The 14,174-nt window shown below is 42.1% G+C and overlaps 1 protein-coding gene across 2 annotated transcripts in view; it reads right to left on the reverse strand.

Moving 5' to 3' along the window:
- LOC149457866 (ATP-binding cassette sub-family C member 1-like) overlaps positions 1–14,174 on the reverse strand; it is a 91,845-nt gene that overhangs the window by 44,116 nt on the left and 33,555 nt on the right. For both annotated transcript variants that reach the window (XM_089682893.1, XM_089682891.1), the window contains exons 6-9: positions 8,686–8,940; positions 5,249–5,314; positions 3,741–3,878; positions 1,525–1,671 (exon numbers count right to left, since the gene is read on the reverse strand). In XM_089682893.1, the coding sequence (XP_089539019.1) occupies positions 1,525–1,671; positions 3,741–3,878; positions 5,249–5,314; positions 8,686–8,940 (606 nt within the window). The remainder of the gene's footprint in view (positions 1–1,524; positions 1,672–3,740; positions 3,879–5,248; positions 5,315–8,685; positions 8,941–14,174) is intronic.

Consider the following 14,174-nt stretch of genomic DNA (forward strand, 5'->3'; position numbering starts at 1 on the left):
CCCCGGGTCCCTAGTTCCATAGGAACTGTCAAAACAGGTTAAGGAGGATGGACAAGTGGTCTTTTTAAATTTACCTTTAACAAGGATATAAGCTGATTGTATCGAAAGAGTTCCATTTTTATGAATTTTAGACAAATAGTACAAACACATTTTCTCTGGGTCAAAACAAATTTCACAGTTTACATATAAAACCTTCAGAGCAATATACACTCACTGGCCACTTTATTAGGTACACCTATTCAATTGTTTTGTAACACAAATTGCTAATCAGCTAATCACATGGCAGCAACTCAATGCATTTAGGCATGGAGACCTGATGAATACGACTTGCTGAAGTTCAAATTGAGCATCAGAATGGGGAAGAAAGGGGATTTAAGTGACTGAACATGGCATGGTTGTTGGTGCCACACGGGCTGGTCTGGGTATTTCAAAAACAGCTGATGCACTGGGATTTTCACAAACAACCATCTCTAGGGTTTACAGAGAATGGTCTGAAAAAGAGAAAATATCCAGTGAGTGGCAGTTGTGTGGACAAAAATACCTTGTTGATGTCAGAGGTCAGAGGGGAATGGGCAGACTGGTTTCTCCGACATTCAGATGGCAAGGTCAGAATTTAGCATAAACCACATGAAAGCATGGATCCATCCTGCCTTGTATCAACAGTTCAAGCTGTGGTGGTGGTGTAATGATGTGGGGGAGATTTTCTTGGCACTAACAAGGTGCACCTAATAAAGTGACCGGTGAGTGTAGACAGACATGCACAATGTTAAACATAGTTTAAGCTTCATTTTCCATATAAATTATAAGTAATTCATATACAATAATAAAACACTTCTAATTTTAGTGTAGGTGCTGACCCATTTTATAACATTAATGAAACGCTCTCATACTCAGAAGTTAACAAAAAAAACTATATGTTAACATAGGAGGCAAATGAAAAGTTAAGATGGGTCATAATCATCTAAGAAAGAGAAGAAAAATCTGAGTTCAAGTCAAGTAATTTATTGGCTCCTACATTAGGTTGTCCCGTGGGGTCACGATTTCTTTATGTTCCACCTGAAATATACTGTATCCATGGGTCCCATATCGTTTCATTCAGGCAATCACCTGGCAGATAATTTTTTTGTTTATCGTTAAGCATGATAATTTTCAAAGAACTATTTCAAAACAATACAAGGTATTCTGTGATTGGAGGAGGAGAATGAAGAATTTGGGAAGCGCATAATTTCTCATCTTCCAATCACAGATTGCCTTGTATTCTGAGAAAAAAAAACAAGGCTTTTTGTGAATGGGCATGGGTTAAGGAGGGGACATGAAGCAACCGAAGTCCTTTACTGCCATTAATTGCTGCTCTAATGTGCACCTGGAAATCCAGTGAAGCCGGTTTGTGACAAGAATGATTTTACTACTATACAGCACCACACACACAGTATACCTATTATTACTTTTATAGAGCTTAGGGCTGGAAAGCGCTGAACACCCCTGAAGAACGTGTTTAATGCAAACCAACAGGAATACACTGACCTGCACTACTGATGAGATGACTGTAGGAAGATCGAACAGTGGAAGTCGCAGAATGTTAAAGAGAGATATTGTAGTAAAAACCTTTGATGCAGTCAGAATGTTATCTTCATACATCAGGAAATATACTCCAAATGTAGCAATGGAGACCTTGACAATAAAAGAAGGCAAACAGTGTGCGTTATATAGATTGTACATCACCCTGTGAAAAGATTTAAGTAGAAATGTGTAAAGTCAGACTGTAAAACACATTAAAACATAACGTGATAATTGCAGAATTGAAGAAGAGAGGAATTTCTTTGTACATTCAATAAAAAAATAAATGTTTTGTGCTTAGTTCTGTATTAAGTGGGCAGGACTCATTGGCGCAGGGAACACTCTAAATTCAGGACTCTAAATTCACCCTCTAGATCAGGGGTGTCAAACTCAATTTCATTGTGGGATGCATCAGCAGAATGGTTGCCCTCAAAGGGCCGGTTGTATCTGTAAGACCCCCCTACTTCAGATGTCAAGAGACGCCCACCCTCCCCTTACATCACAGTGCACCCCCTTATCTTGTGCTGCTGCCTGGAAGAAGCTGGGGACAGAGCTGGGAAGCAGAAAGTGCAGGGTTTGGAGGAGGACCAGAAGAGGGCTGGAGTCTTTTGCCAGAGTCTGCTGAATGCTGAAACCAGGGGAGGCAGAAACAAGGGGGTGCTGCGGCTGCACAGAGAGGTGCAGGATCTGTAGGAGGAGTTATGTCCTCCTCTGTCTTACTGACTGCAGAAGTTGGGGCATAGACAAGCCTCTCCGCAGCTGCACAGAACAGCACAGAATCTGGTGGAGGAGTTGTTTTCTACTGTCTGCTGACGACTGCTGAAACAAGGTGGGGGTAGTGATGGGGGGGGGGGGGAATTGGGGGTGCCAGAGCAGCAAGAGAGCTGCAGCATCAGCTACATATACAGTATGCAGCTCTGTGTTCTGGGAGTGGTATGAGGACTTCTTGTCTGCTGCTGGAACAAAATGGAGTTGGACTGAGCGCTTTTCAGCCATTTTCCCAATCCCTTTACTTTGGGAGATTACTTCTAAGTTCCTGTCTCATTTCCTCTGGGATAGGGGATGAATGGAAATTTCCGCAACAGAGAGCGAGAAATAACTGGCAAGGGGTTTTAACCTTTCCCTGCTGTACTCAAACAAAAATGTTTTTGCTTTACTTAAAGACGTGAAGTAGCTGATAGCCCACCAACAAGTATGGCTGGATTGTATTGTATGGGCCCCATTTATAAAAGTATGGTTTATGTGATTTCATCTAAAACTATATATAATGCAATTAGGAGTATAACAGTTGGGCTTCTTGTTAAGCTTAGAATTACAAATTTTATTGGCCAGGTATATACAAAACACACAAGGAATTTTTCTTTGGTTTAAAGTGGAAATAAATGCAATTTGTTATTTTTTGCCAACAGGCAGGCTCTTTATTGCAGATGAGACATGCAATGTCTCTTCTGCTATAAAAGAAACTTTCCTGCCTGTTTGCAATCCTCTGCAGAATGTAAATGAAGGTGTGCATGCTCAGTTCCATTTCCATTTCTGGCACAATGCCAGTGTGCCGGAAAGAATGACTCCCGCGCATGTATAGGAGTGATGTTATCCAGCACCAGCCAATCAAGTAAGCCGAACACCGACACCCAAAAGAAGCCAGGTAGAAGATGCTAGTGCCGGGAGGGACCTTTGGAGCATCGGACCTTGAAGCAGAAGTGTTACTGTTTTTGGTTCTGCATTAAGTTTATCAACTATATACAATAAAAAGAGAACACTCTTTAAACCCACTTAAGTAGCCAATGCCTTTATTCATGTTCTAGGTGCAATAGTCCATGATTAAAATTCAATAGTCATCTTCTGATTTCTGTCTAGTGCCACAAAGGCTTGTGGGGAGAAAGTATTCTACATACCCAGAAGTGTAAAATGCATGCAGTGGCTGGGGAGCAGAGATGCAGCAAGTTTTCTGACATTCAGATCACCAGAAAGGTAAGTATGTTAGTTCTTCCTTTACAGGAAGCCTATTACATCAAGGTGACCCTGTGGTGACAGAGTCACCTAAGATCTGGCTGGTAGCCATTAGTTACTGAACTGCAGTTCTTTCAGCCATACCACATGAAATATACATATTTTTTATCAGTCATAATTAAATAGACATCCTTACAGTTATAACACAGTGACAACGCAAATGTACGGCTTACCAGGAAAGGGATGCAGGTGAGTGTCAGCATAGAAAATGTGGTCAGATATCCAGAAGATTTTAAAACATCCATTTCCTTCTCTCTAATTTCACTGACTTTCTTCTGATAAGATGGTTCCCAGGCATACAGCTTTAGAATCTGCAAACATTGTACAGAATTCATATGGACACCAGAATACATAATAGAAGACAGTACAAGAAACCATGGTGGGAAGTAGTATTAACCTCTGCCTTGTTATTGTTTTTTTTATAAAACTAAACAATTAAAATATATATTTTTGAAAGCATTCTTACTTTACAGCATTTCTTCACACCTGCCTACAACTGTTGCACAGTACTGCATATACATTTTTTTAAATCATCTAAGTAAACTATTCCTGTAACAGATTATAATTCATATATAAAGACGTGTAGTTCTGATGTGGAAACCAGGACCTTTACACCCCGGACACATCAAGCCCGACTTTGAAATCGTGCGACTTACAGTGAAGTCACACGATTTCAAAGTCAGGTGAGATGCCGATTTCAGGTGCAATTTGCAAGACATCTGACACAGATGTCTATGCAAATCGCACCAAAAGTAGTACATGTACTACTTTAGAAATTGGTGCAGCTCCAACCAAGTCGGAACCGAACTGATTTGACCGCTCTAACTGCAGACAATAGGGTGCAGCTTGGCATACGATTTACAAGTCACATGGCATGCGAATCGCATGCCAAGTTGCACCCAATGTGAACGGGGTGTTTTTTTGAAAAACGAAAAAAACAGAATCATTTTATTTCATCCTTTGTTAGGACGTTGAACCATTCGTATTACTTGGTGCCCCTGAGGACCTCTAAGGCAAGTTAGCTAATAGGGGCTGCCATTTCTAAACCTCCTACCAGAAATGCTAGCTATTTGGCTGTCCATCTAATCCTCTAACTAAAATACCTTGTGAGTTACTGACCTGGAACTAGCATGGGGCAAGTCTGAACTGATCTGGATGAATGTACTGGGCCAGTGACTTCGATTATGAAATTTTAAAGGCATTGGATCAGGCAGCCAACATGTTGCTCTAAGCACAGGTTTCGTATTCATTACCATACTTATATATTTTTGGAGTGAACATGAGTACCCAGAGCATACCTATATAAACAAAGGGGGGATATAGAAACTCCAAGCATATAGTTTCTTTATGGAAAGTGAACCCAAGACCCAAGTGATGAAAGGTGAACCTGATAATTTATATGCAGAGAAAAGTTGTATTATATACGCTGCACACCTTACAGGCTTGCCCAAATTAGGAGAATGGCACCACAAAACAATCATAGGAAAATTATTATTTTTACCACCACACCTTAGTATAGTGCTAATCTGGTCCTTTATTCACATAAAGCAACAGACATCACATGCCAGCATTTTGGGACCTCACAGGATCCCTTTCTCAAGATAAAGTGATTGGAAAAGGGATCCCACAAAGAGCCAAAACTTTGGCCTGTGATGCCAGTTTTCCTAACTTATACACTTACCTTTATTCCATGCAGGATTTCATTCAGTAACTTAATACGCAGATCTTTACTCATCAAATGGCTTTTCTGTAAGAGGAGAAAATATGTTAAACTGCTAGATATTATTATTATTATAGTTCTAATAATACAGGATTTATATAGCACCAACAGTTTACGCAGCGCTTTACAATATAAGGGGGACAGTACAATTACAATACAGTTTGATACAGAACGAATTGGAGGGCTCTGCTCATGGAGCTTACAATCTAAAAGATAAAATGTGGAACTAGTAGCACTGGACAATCATTAAAGTGTATCTAAACCTGAATGATGAACTCTTTGTTCTCTTTTGCTCTGTTAAATATACCATTAGAAAGTGTTTTGTTTTGCAGTATCTGTTGGATGGGTACATAAAATACCTGTTGATCCTCCGTATTATGAAGGGGGGTGGGGGTGTGGCATTGGATAGACCAAAACATGATATCTCAGAGGTGTTCTATTGGATTTTGGTCAGGCGAGCGTGGGGGCCATTCAATGATATCAATTCCTTCATCCTCCAGGAGCTGCCTGCATACTCTCACCACATGAGGCAGGGCATTGTCATGTACCAGGAGGAACCCAGGACCCACTGCACCAGCATAGGGTCTGAAAATGGGTCCAAGGATTTCATCCCAATACCTAATGGCAGTCAGAGTGCCATTGTCTAGCCTGTAGAGGTCTGTACGTCCCTCCATGGATATGCCTCCCCAGACCATCACTGACCCACCACCAAAACGGCCATGTTGAACGATGTTACAGGCAGCATAACATTCTCCACGGCTTCTCCAGACCCTTTCATGTCTGTCACGTGCTCAGGGTGAACCTGCTCTCATCTGTGAAAAGCACAGGGCGCCAGTGATGGATCTGCCATGTCTGGTGTTCAATGGCAAATGCCAATTGAGCTTTATGGTGCGAGGCATTGGGCACATGGCCTACTAGAGGATGTCGGGCCCTCAGGCCACCCTCATGAAGTCTGTTTCTGATTGTTTGGTCAGAGACATTCACACCAGTGGCCTGTTGGAGGTCATTTTGTAGGGCTCTGGCAGTGCTCATCCGGTTCGTCCTTGCATAAAGGAGTGGACAACGGTCCTGTTGGTCGGTTAAGGACCCTCCACGGCCCTGTCCAGATCTCCTACAATAACTGCCTGTCTCCAGGAATCTTCTCCATGCTCTTGAGATTGTGCTGGGAGACACAGCAAACCTTCTGGCAATGGCACATATTGATGTGCCATCCTGGAGGAGTGGACAGCCTGTGCAACCTCTGTGTCCAGGTATCGCCCCATGCAACAAGTAGTGACACTGACTCTAGCCAAATGCAGAATTAGTGAAAAACTCAGAAAAGATGGGTAGGGAACAAAATGTCAGTGGTCTCCACCTGTACAACCATTCCTGTTTTGGGGGTTGTCTCATTGTTGCCCATCTAGTGCACCTGTTGTTAATTTCATTAACACCAAAGCAGCTGAAACTGATTAACAACCCCCTCTGTTACTTAACTGACCAGATCAATATCCCAGGAGTTTAATTGACTTGATGCTATACTCTGATTAAAAAATGTTCCTTTAATTTTTTGAGCAGTGTATATATTGTATATGTCTTTTTTCACTTTGATTATTGGGTATGGGTCTTTGGTTTGGGACCTACACTGAAGTCTAGTAGGAGGATGTGTGATGCTTAGATTAATTCCTCCCCTGCATTGAGGGGGGCATCTGTTCGGGAGAGCCACTCATCTAGTACTCATAGGACAGCTTCTGCTGACCTTGAGGGGCGGGGTCTTCCGGGAATTTTGGCTAGGTGGTCCTAAGTGTGCCTTGCCCCTGTCAGGAGTCTTGAGTCCTGGGGGGGCAGGGAAGGGTCATTCCCCTTCAGGAGAGAACCATATGATGCAGCCCAAGTGCACTTTTTTGAGTATATTTATATACACTTTTTTTGTTTACTTTGGTGTTTTGTTTAAGCGCACCGCAGGCTCGATCAAAAAATTAAAGAGAGTGTTTTAACCCTAGGACAGGAAGTGTGTTACTGGCAGGATCATCAAGTGAAAAAAAGGAAAGCAGTGGTAAAGGGAATTTTTTAATTAAAATAATAAAAATGGTATACTTACCTGCTCTGTTGCATGGTTTTGCACAGGGAATCCCAGAACTTCCTCTTCTGGGGTCCCCTGCCAGCACTTCCTATGGTGGTACACTTGCAGGCTCTCTCCAGAGACAGGTTGTGCGTCCATTGACACACACGCTGCGGCTTGGCCCACCTCCTCTTCACAGGATTGGATTGACAGCAGCAGGGAGAGAGAGAGAAGGGAGGGAGAGGGGGGGAGGGGGAGGGAGAAGGAAGAGAGGGGAGAGAGGGAGAAGGAAGAGAGGGGAGAGAGGGGGAGAAGGAAGAGAGGGGAGAGAGGGGGAGAAGGGAGAGGGGAGAGAGGGGGAGAAGGGAGAGTGGAGAGAGGGGGAGAAGGAAGAGGGGAGAGAGGGGGAGAAGGGAGAAGGGAGAGAGGGAGAAGGAAGAGAGGAGAGAGAGGGAGAAGGAAGAGAGGAGAGAGAGGGAGAAGGAAGAGAGGAGAGAGAGGGAGAAGGAAGAGAGGAGAGAGAGGGAGAAGGAAGAGAGGAGAGAGAGGGAGAAGGAAGAGAGGAGAGAGAGGGAGAAGGAAGAGAGGAGAGAGAGGGAGAAGGAAGAGAGGAGAGAGAGGGAGAAGGAAGAGAGAAGAGAGAGGGAGAAGGAAGAGAGAGGGAGAAGGAAGAGAGAGGGAGAAGGAAGAGAGAGGGAGAAGGAAGAGAGAGGGAGAAGGAAGAGAGAGGGAGAAGGAAGAGAGAGGGAGAAGGAAGAGAGAGGGAAAAGGAAGAGAGAGAGAGAAGGAAGAGAGAGAGAGAAGGAAGAGAGAGAGAGAAGGAAGAGAGAGAGAGAAGGAAGAGAGAGAGAGAGAAGGAAGAGAGAGAGAGAAGGAAGAGAGAGAGAAGGAAGAGAGAGAGAGAAGGAAGAGAGAGAGAAGGAAGAGAGAGAGAAGGAAGAGAGAGAGAAGGAAGAGAGAGAGACGGAAGAGACAGAGGGGGGGCGAGAGCGAAGGAAGAGAGCGAGAGCGAAGGAAGAGAGAGAGAGAGAAGGAAGAGAGAGAGAGAGAAGGAAGAGAGAGAGAGAGAAGGAAGAGAGAGAGAAGGAAGAGCAAGAGAGAGAGAGAGAAGGAAGAGAGAGAGAAGGAAGAGAGAGAGGCCAGTGCCGCTGCAGACGGGCGCAGTGCTGGATTGAAAGTGGTCTCAGGTAAGTATAAAGCAAGATGAAGAGGACCAGCCACTGGCATCTTTTACCTTAATGCGGGGGGGGGTTCCACTGCAAGGGCATTTTCTTTTACCCCAGAGCTCAGCTCTAAATTATGTATGCTATGTTGACCCTCTTTAAAACCAACACTCTGAATAAATATATTTTCACAGTACCTTCAGCTGTTTCACTTTCCCGGCAATGTAAGCGTTCAAAGGTATGACCAGGATGAGCACAGCCACACCAGCCAGTACAGATGGCCCAAGCTCCTGCCACAGGAAGACGATGGCCAGGAGGATCTGGAATGGGGCCGACCACAGCAGATTAATGTTCACTGTCAGGTCCATGAGCTGCTGAGCATCTGAAGACATCAAATTCACCAACTCACCCGTTGTAAATTTCTTCCGAGTAGAGTTGGCCAAGTTTAATGACTGGAAAGACAAAAGACTAAAGTTACAAAATGTATTTTAATAAAGGAGTTTAAAATGTGACAACAAAAACTGGTATATAAAATATTTTGAAGATGAACATACTTATACCAACCACATGCACGTCTACCAAACCAACATGCGGTTTCATTTTTGTTGAGCATGCAAAGCCCAGCATTGCAGCCACAGCATGTATACAGCCATGACTGGCTGTATGATAGTGTTCAGGTAGGCAATCGAGCGGCATTAAAACGGCAGCTCAACTGCCTGGTTTTAATGCTCCCTGGTTGAACTGTTGAATGAAGCCTTATTTAGGCAATGCATAAGTTGCATTTTGAGAAGTTACAGTATAGTACTACCACTGTGTATCACTGCAAACCATAAAGGCATTGTATATACAGTAGTATAATGAGCAAATATGTCTGCTCCCACTTCAATCACAAGCTATACATAGAAACAATTACCAAAAGTAGATTGAAGCCGTAGTCAACACTGCTTGATCACAAGTACATACAGGTAAACTTGTATTAAAGCTTCCATGTAGGTACAAGGAATATCTCCTAAAACGTGCACCGTTTAGGAGATACTCCCAGTTGTAGCAGCCAGCGATGTTACTAGGTGCCATCCATTCAGAGTGTTGTGCAGGGATTGTGACAATCATGTGCATGTGCGAGAGTGACGCCACCGCGGCTCAGCCATTCAAACAGTCAAGCCCAGAAGACCGGGTGAAGATGGAAGCCCTGTCAATGGTGACAGCGTGCCGCTGGAGGGCTTTGTTTTACAGTACCGGAAGTCTCTCATAATGTGCTAGTATGTGATGCATACAGTACTTGCACATTATGACATTACCTTGCAGGGAAAAGTTGTTTTTTTTCAACGCAAGACTTTACAACCGCTTTAAGGGCCGGTTCACTCCATGAATTCATATGCAATTTGGATGCAGTGCGATTTCAGACCATTCATTTGAATGGGTTGAAATCACTCTGGACTGCACCAAAAGTAGTGCATGCACTACTTACTAAAATGTGCAGCAGACAGATTACATGATACTACTGTACCATGTGATCCGGTGCAGGAAAACGCACCGTTTTAACGTTTGGGGTGTTGTTAAGCTAACAATTATTATTATTATTATACAGTATTTATAAAGCGCCAATAGTTCGCTCAGCGCTGTACATTACAAAGGGGGACAGAACATGTGACAGAACAATACCAATACAATGCAAAACATGAGGGGATCAAGGGCCCTGCTCTTTCGAGCTTACAATCTAGACAATGACACCTGCTGCAGATCGCAAGTGCAGTGTGTTTTGAACCGTGACAGAACGTGGGTTTCCTGCACCACGTTTTGGTGTGGACTGACTAACACACTTTGAAACTATTATTTAAATCAAGTTGATCTCCTTACATGTATGTCTAAGAAGTGTAATTGAAAAGACTACACATTTCTGTTACATGAGATCCCATGCCTCCAACACTAAATCACACAGGGAAGACCTATGTCTGACCACTGCTCCTTCTCCTCTGAATATTTATTTATTTATTCTAGGTACTTATATAGAGCCGTCAGTTTATGCAGAGATTTACATACTGTATCTAGGCCAGTCTTAACCAGGAAAAGAAAAGATCTGTTCCCATGACTAAAAAAAGAGTTTCCATTGTGCTATACTATGAATCACACATACACCCTTTTTCTTTGCATACACATAATCTGGCAGGGTGTCAGGTCTTACACTGCATATTAGCTTTTTGCACTTTGCAGGGAAAGTGACTAAAAATATTAAGTCCTTGTATTTAGACATTAAATAGCTTGTCATTTAAATAAACACCATAATTTACATTTTTCTTGAGTTCATCTTTAGGCCTCATACACACAGGGCGTCTTTGCAGCCACTTGTAGGGGTGTCAAGCGTTTTTTTTTTTAGGGCTTCCAAATGGCCCTCCATGTTATCCTATGTGTCCATGCATACATTAGACTTTTAGAAGCTTTTAGTAGCAGTAGCATTTACCAGAAGAAAAAAAAAACCCAGGGCCAGTGCATCCAGGAGCAGCAGTGTTTTGGCAGAAAAAAACGCTTGATGCGTTTAGCGCTTGAGCGTTAATTCATTGCAATGGCTAGATTAAATTATTATTCTGGCCATTAAAATGAAATTAATTCCCAAATGCTTGCAGCCTGTAAATGCAGCTAAACGTTTGTAAAAGCGTTAGATACTTTAACAGGTGTCTTTGTTGGGCGCTTTTGCTACCAAGAGGAGGAGCGTTTTTAAAAATGTCCTGCATGCAGAAGGTTTTACAATGAAAAAAATGAAAAGGAGTGTACAAACAAAAGAAAGACACATTATTTTCTCCGGAGCAGATATGAAAATTTTTTTTATAAGTGAATGTATTTTTTTTTCACTAGATGGTGCTATCCAGCAAACAAACTGAATCCCCCATGGCATTGTCTAGTGATTGGTAAGAAAAGTTTACAGGAACTTCAATGCTAAATTCAATAGCATGGGTGTCATAATACAGTTGTTATAGTTACATAGTTAATCTGGCTGAAAAAAAGACAAAAGTCCATCCAGTTCAACCATTAAAAAAAAAAAAAGATATAATCCTATATGCACAGATGATCCAGAGGAAGGCAAAAAAATCCCAACAAAGCATGATCCAATTTGCTCCTGCAGGGAAAAAAAAATCCTTCCTGATCCCCCAAGAGGCAATCAGATATTCCCTGGATCAACTTTACCTATAAATGTTAGTATCCAGTTATATTCTATGTATCTGGGAAATAATCCAGGCCTTTTTTGAAGCAATCCACTGAACTGGCCAGAACCAACTCTTGAGGGAGTCTATTGCACATTTTCACAGCTCTCACTGTGAAGAAACCTTTCAGTATTTGGAGATTAATTTCTTTTCCTCCAGACGTAAAGGGTGCCCCCTTGTCCTAGTGTAACCATACAGGTTATGGTGATCAAAATTTTGTGTAATTTTGTTCCATGATACATCCCAAAAATAAGAAGGTTCTCCCATCTTTTGGGACAGTGAGCAGGGCCATGCAAATCATTGCTTTATGCCCCTGTGGACAGTTGGACATCCAGAACGGTAGGTGTATAGTGAAAATATAACCCAATATTAGTCATTTATTACAAAGTGCTTACAGTTGTTTCAGGCCATTTAGCTATCATCAGTACAGTGTTACTGCATCAATGATTCCCATTGTTGAGAGTGGAAGCAAAATAACCATGTATATGGCCAACAATACTGCTAAGCAAAAAAACCACCACCAAAATCATGATGGCCATACTGATCCTGTGGTGGATTGGGCTGGAAGAGAAAACATGATGTAGAAAGCAGCCACTTTTTGGGATTATGGTGTTGCTTTACAGTGAACCAATCATAAATCTGAGCAATCTGAATTTATCTGAGCATATGATGAAAATGGGCAGATGTTATCTTTAGTGAAAATGATACCAAGACCCAACCATAAGAAGTTGGGTATATGCAAAATTCAACTTTTTCCAAACCTCCAATTTGGTCAGTAAGACTTCCGTCATCTTGAAGGACCAATAAGATGTCTTGAATTGCAGGGCCAAACCCAGTTTTCAATACATTTCCAGATTCTGATATACCTGGACCAATGATTGTTTTGTCATATAGATTTTGCAAAAGTTAACCTATTGCCTCGGTCTGTTACAAGTTTATATAAAGTGAGCAAATTAATCTGAATACAATGGACATACAATCTAGGTCTGTGACAAGTTCAAAGTATATGTAAACGCAAAAACAAAAATTTAACATACTGCAGCTTACCAATGTGGTGGCTGCATTTGGTTTGTTTTTTTCAGAGATTTTCCTTTACTTTCACCTTGTGATCTGGGCAGTAACACACTTCCTCTTTGTCTGGACATAGATGGATCGAATCACGACCAGTTCCGCACGAACCAGCCAAGATTCAATGCATATATGGGTAGGCTGGTTGTACTGAAGTTGATCCATCAATCGACTTTAGTACAACCAGCCTGTCGGATTTTTTGTACACGATCACTGCTGGTGGCTATAGTAGCCAGCAATGATCATTGTGTTATCCCAGCAGGGAAGGCTCTCCACTGACAGAACACAATAGGGATTCCCCCATCAACACTGACTGTGTTAATGGGGGAATTGAGCGATCAAGAAAATTATATAGTCTATAGCTTGCTTTGGGGTGGCTCCTCTATATGTATGGGGGAGCAATGGAGACACTGTTGAACAGCGGTATTGTCTGGAGAGTAGGGATGAGCTCATGCATGTTCAGATGGGTGTTCAAACCTGCCAGTGCTACCCAGCCATGAAGCTGTAAGAGCTGAAAGCCAGTCATTGGTGGTTGAGGCATTCCCTCCCCACAGCTGCAGGGAATGTCTCCACTGCCTATGACTGGCTATTGGCTTTGACAGCTTCCTGGCAGTAAAGCTCAGGCTGGTTGTGTACTCCTGTCCTGTACTCATCCCTGATGGACAGGGTAGGATTAGATGGTCTGGTAGGTTTAGATGGACTTTATATAAGCGACTAACAAATTAAAGCCAAGCTCTGGCTAACACAGTTTAGGCAGTTACAGCAACACGTTTATTTGGGATGAAGGTTTTAAATAAATGAATAAAATCATTGTATGCATCCCTATCAGTGTTATATGGTTTGTCTCAACGCTCTAACTGCCACGTTTACTGGACAGAAAGTGAAAAATAACAGCAGGATCACCAGGTAAAAAAAAAAAGCTACAGGGGAACTAAGAAAAACAAAGACTGATTTGTTAATGTTAGTGACAGACTGCATCATTAATCATTTTTGATTTTGCCTTTAGTAGCACTTTATTTTAAAGTGAGCAGATGAATCTAGAATACATGGATATACAAATAGGCAAGAAAATACATATTTAGCTTATTATCTATATTTCAGGTTTGTTGGTACACATTTATCAGAGGTCAGGGTAACTTTTAGTTCCAGTCCGAATGTAATAAGAAAAGCATAGTAGCACTTTTAGTTGTTCAGCAGTTGGCAATCCCAAGTTTGCTCAACCCTTAGTCTGGCAAATTATTGGTCTTCCCCAGCATGTTATGTGACTGTATTGCGATGAAAAACAAATACACAACATTAATGATTGATTTCCGTGTTAACTATTAGCTGCAGAAGTCAGGACTTCACAATGACTCACATGGTAACCTACATGGGTGTGTCACTCTTCATTGAACTCACTGAACCTTTTTAATGAGATGGTC

This window comes from Staurois parvus, unplaced genomic scaffold (assembly GCF_062004578.1).
Source record: "Staurois parvus isolate SC_StPar_1 unplaced genomic scaffold, SC_StPar_1.0 ptg000299l, whole genome shotgun sequence".
Classification (NCBI taxonomy): Eukaryota; Metazoa; Chordata; class Amphibia; order Anura; family Ranidae; genus Staurois; species Staurois parvus.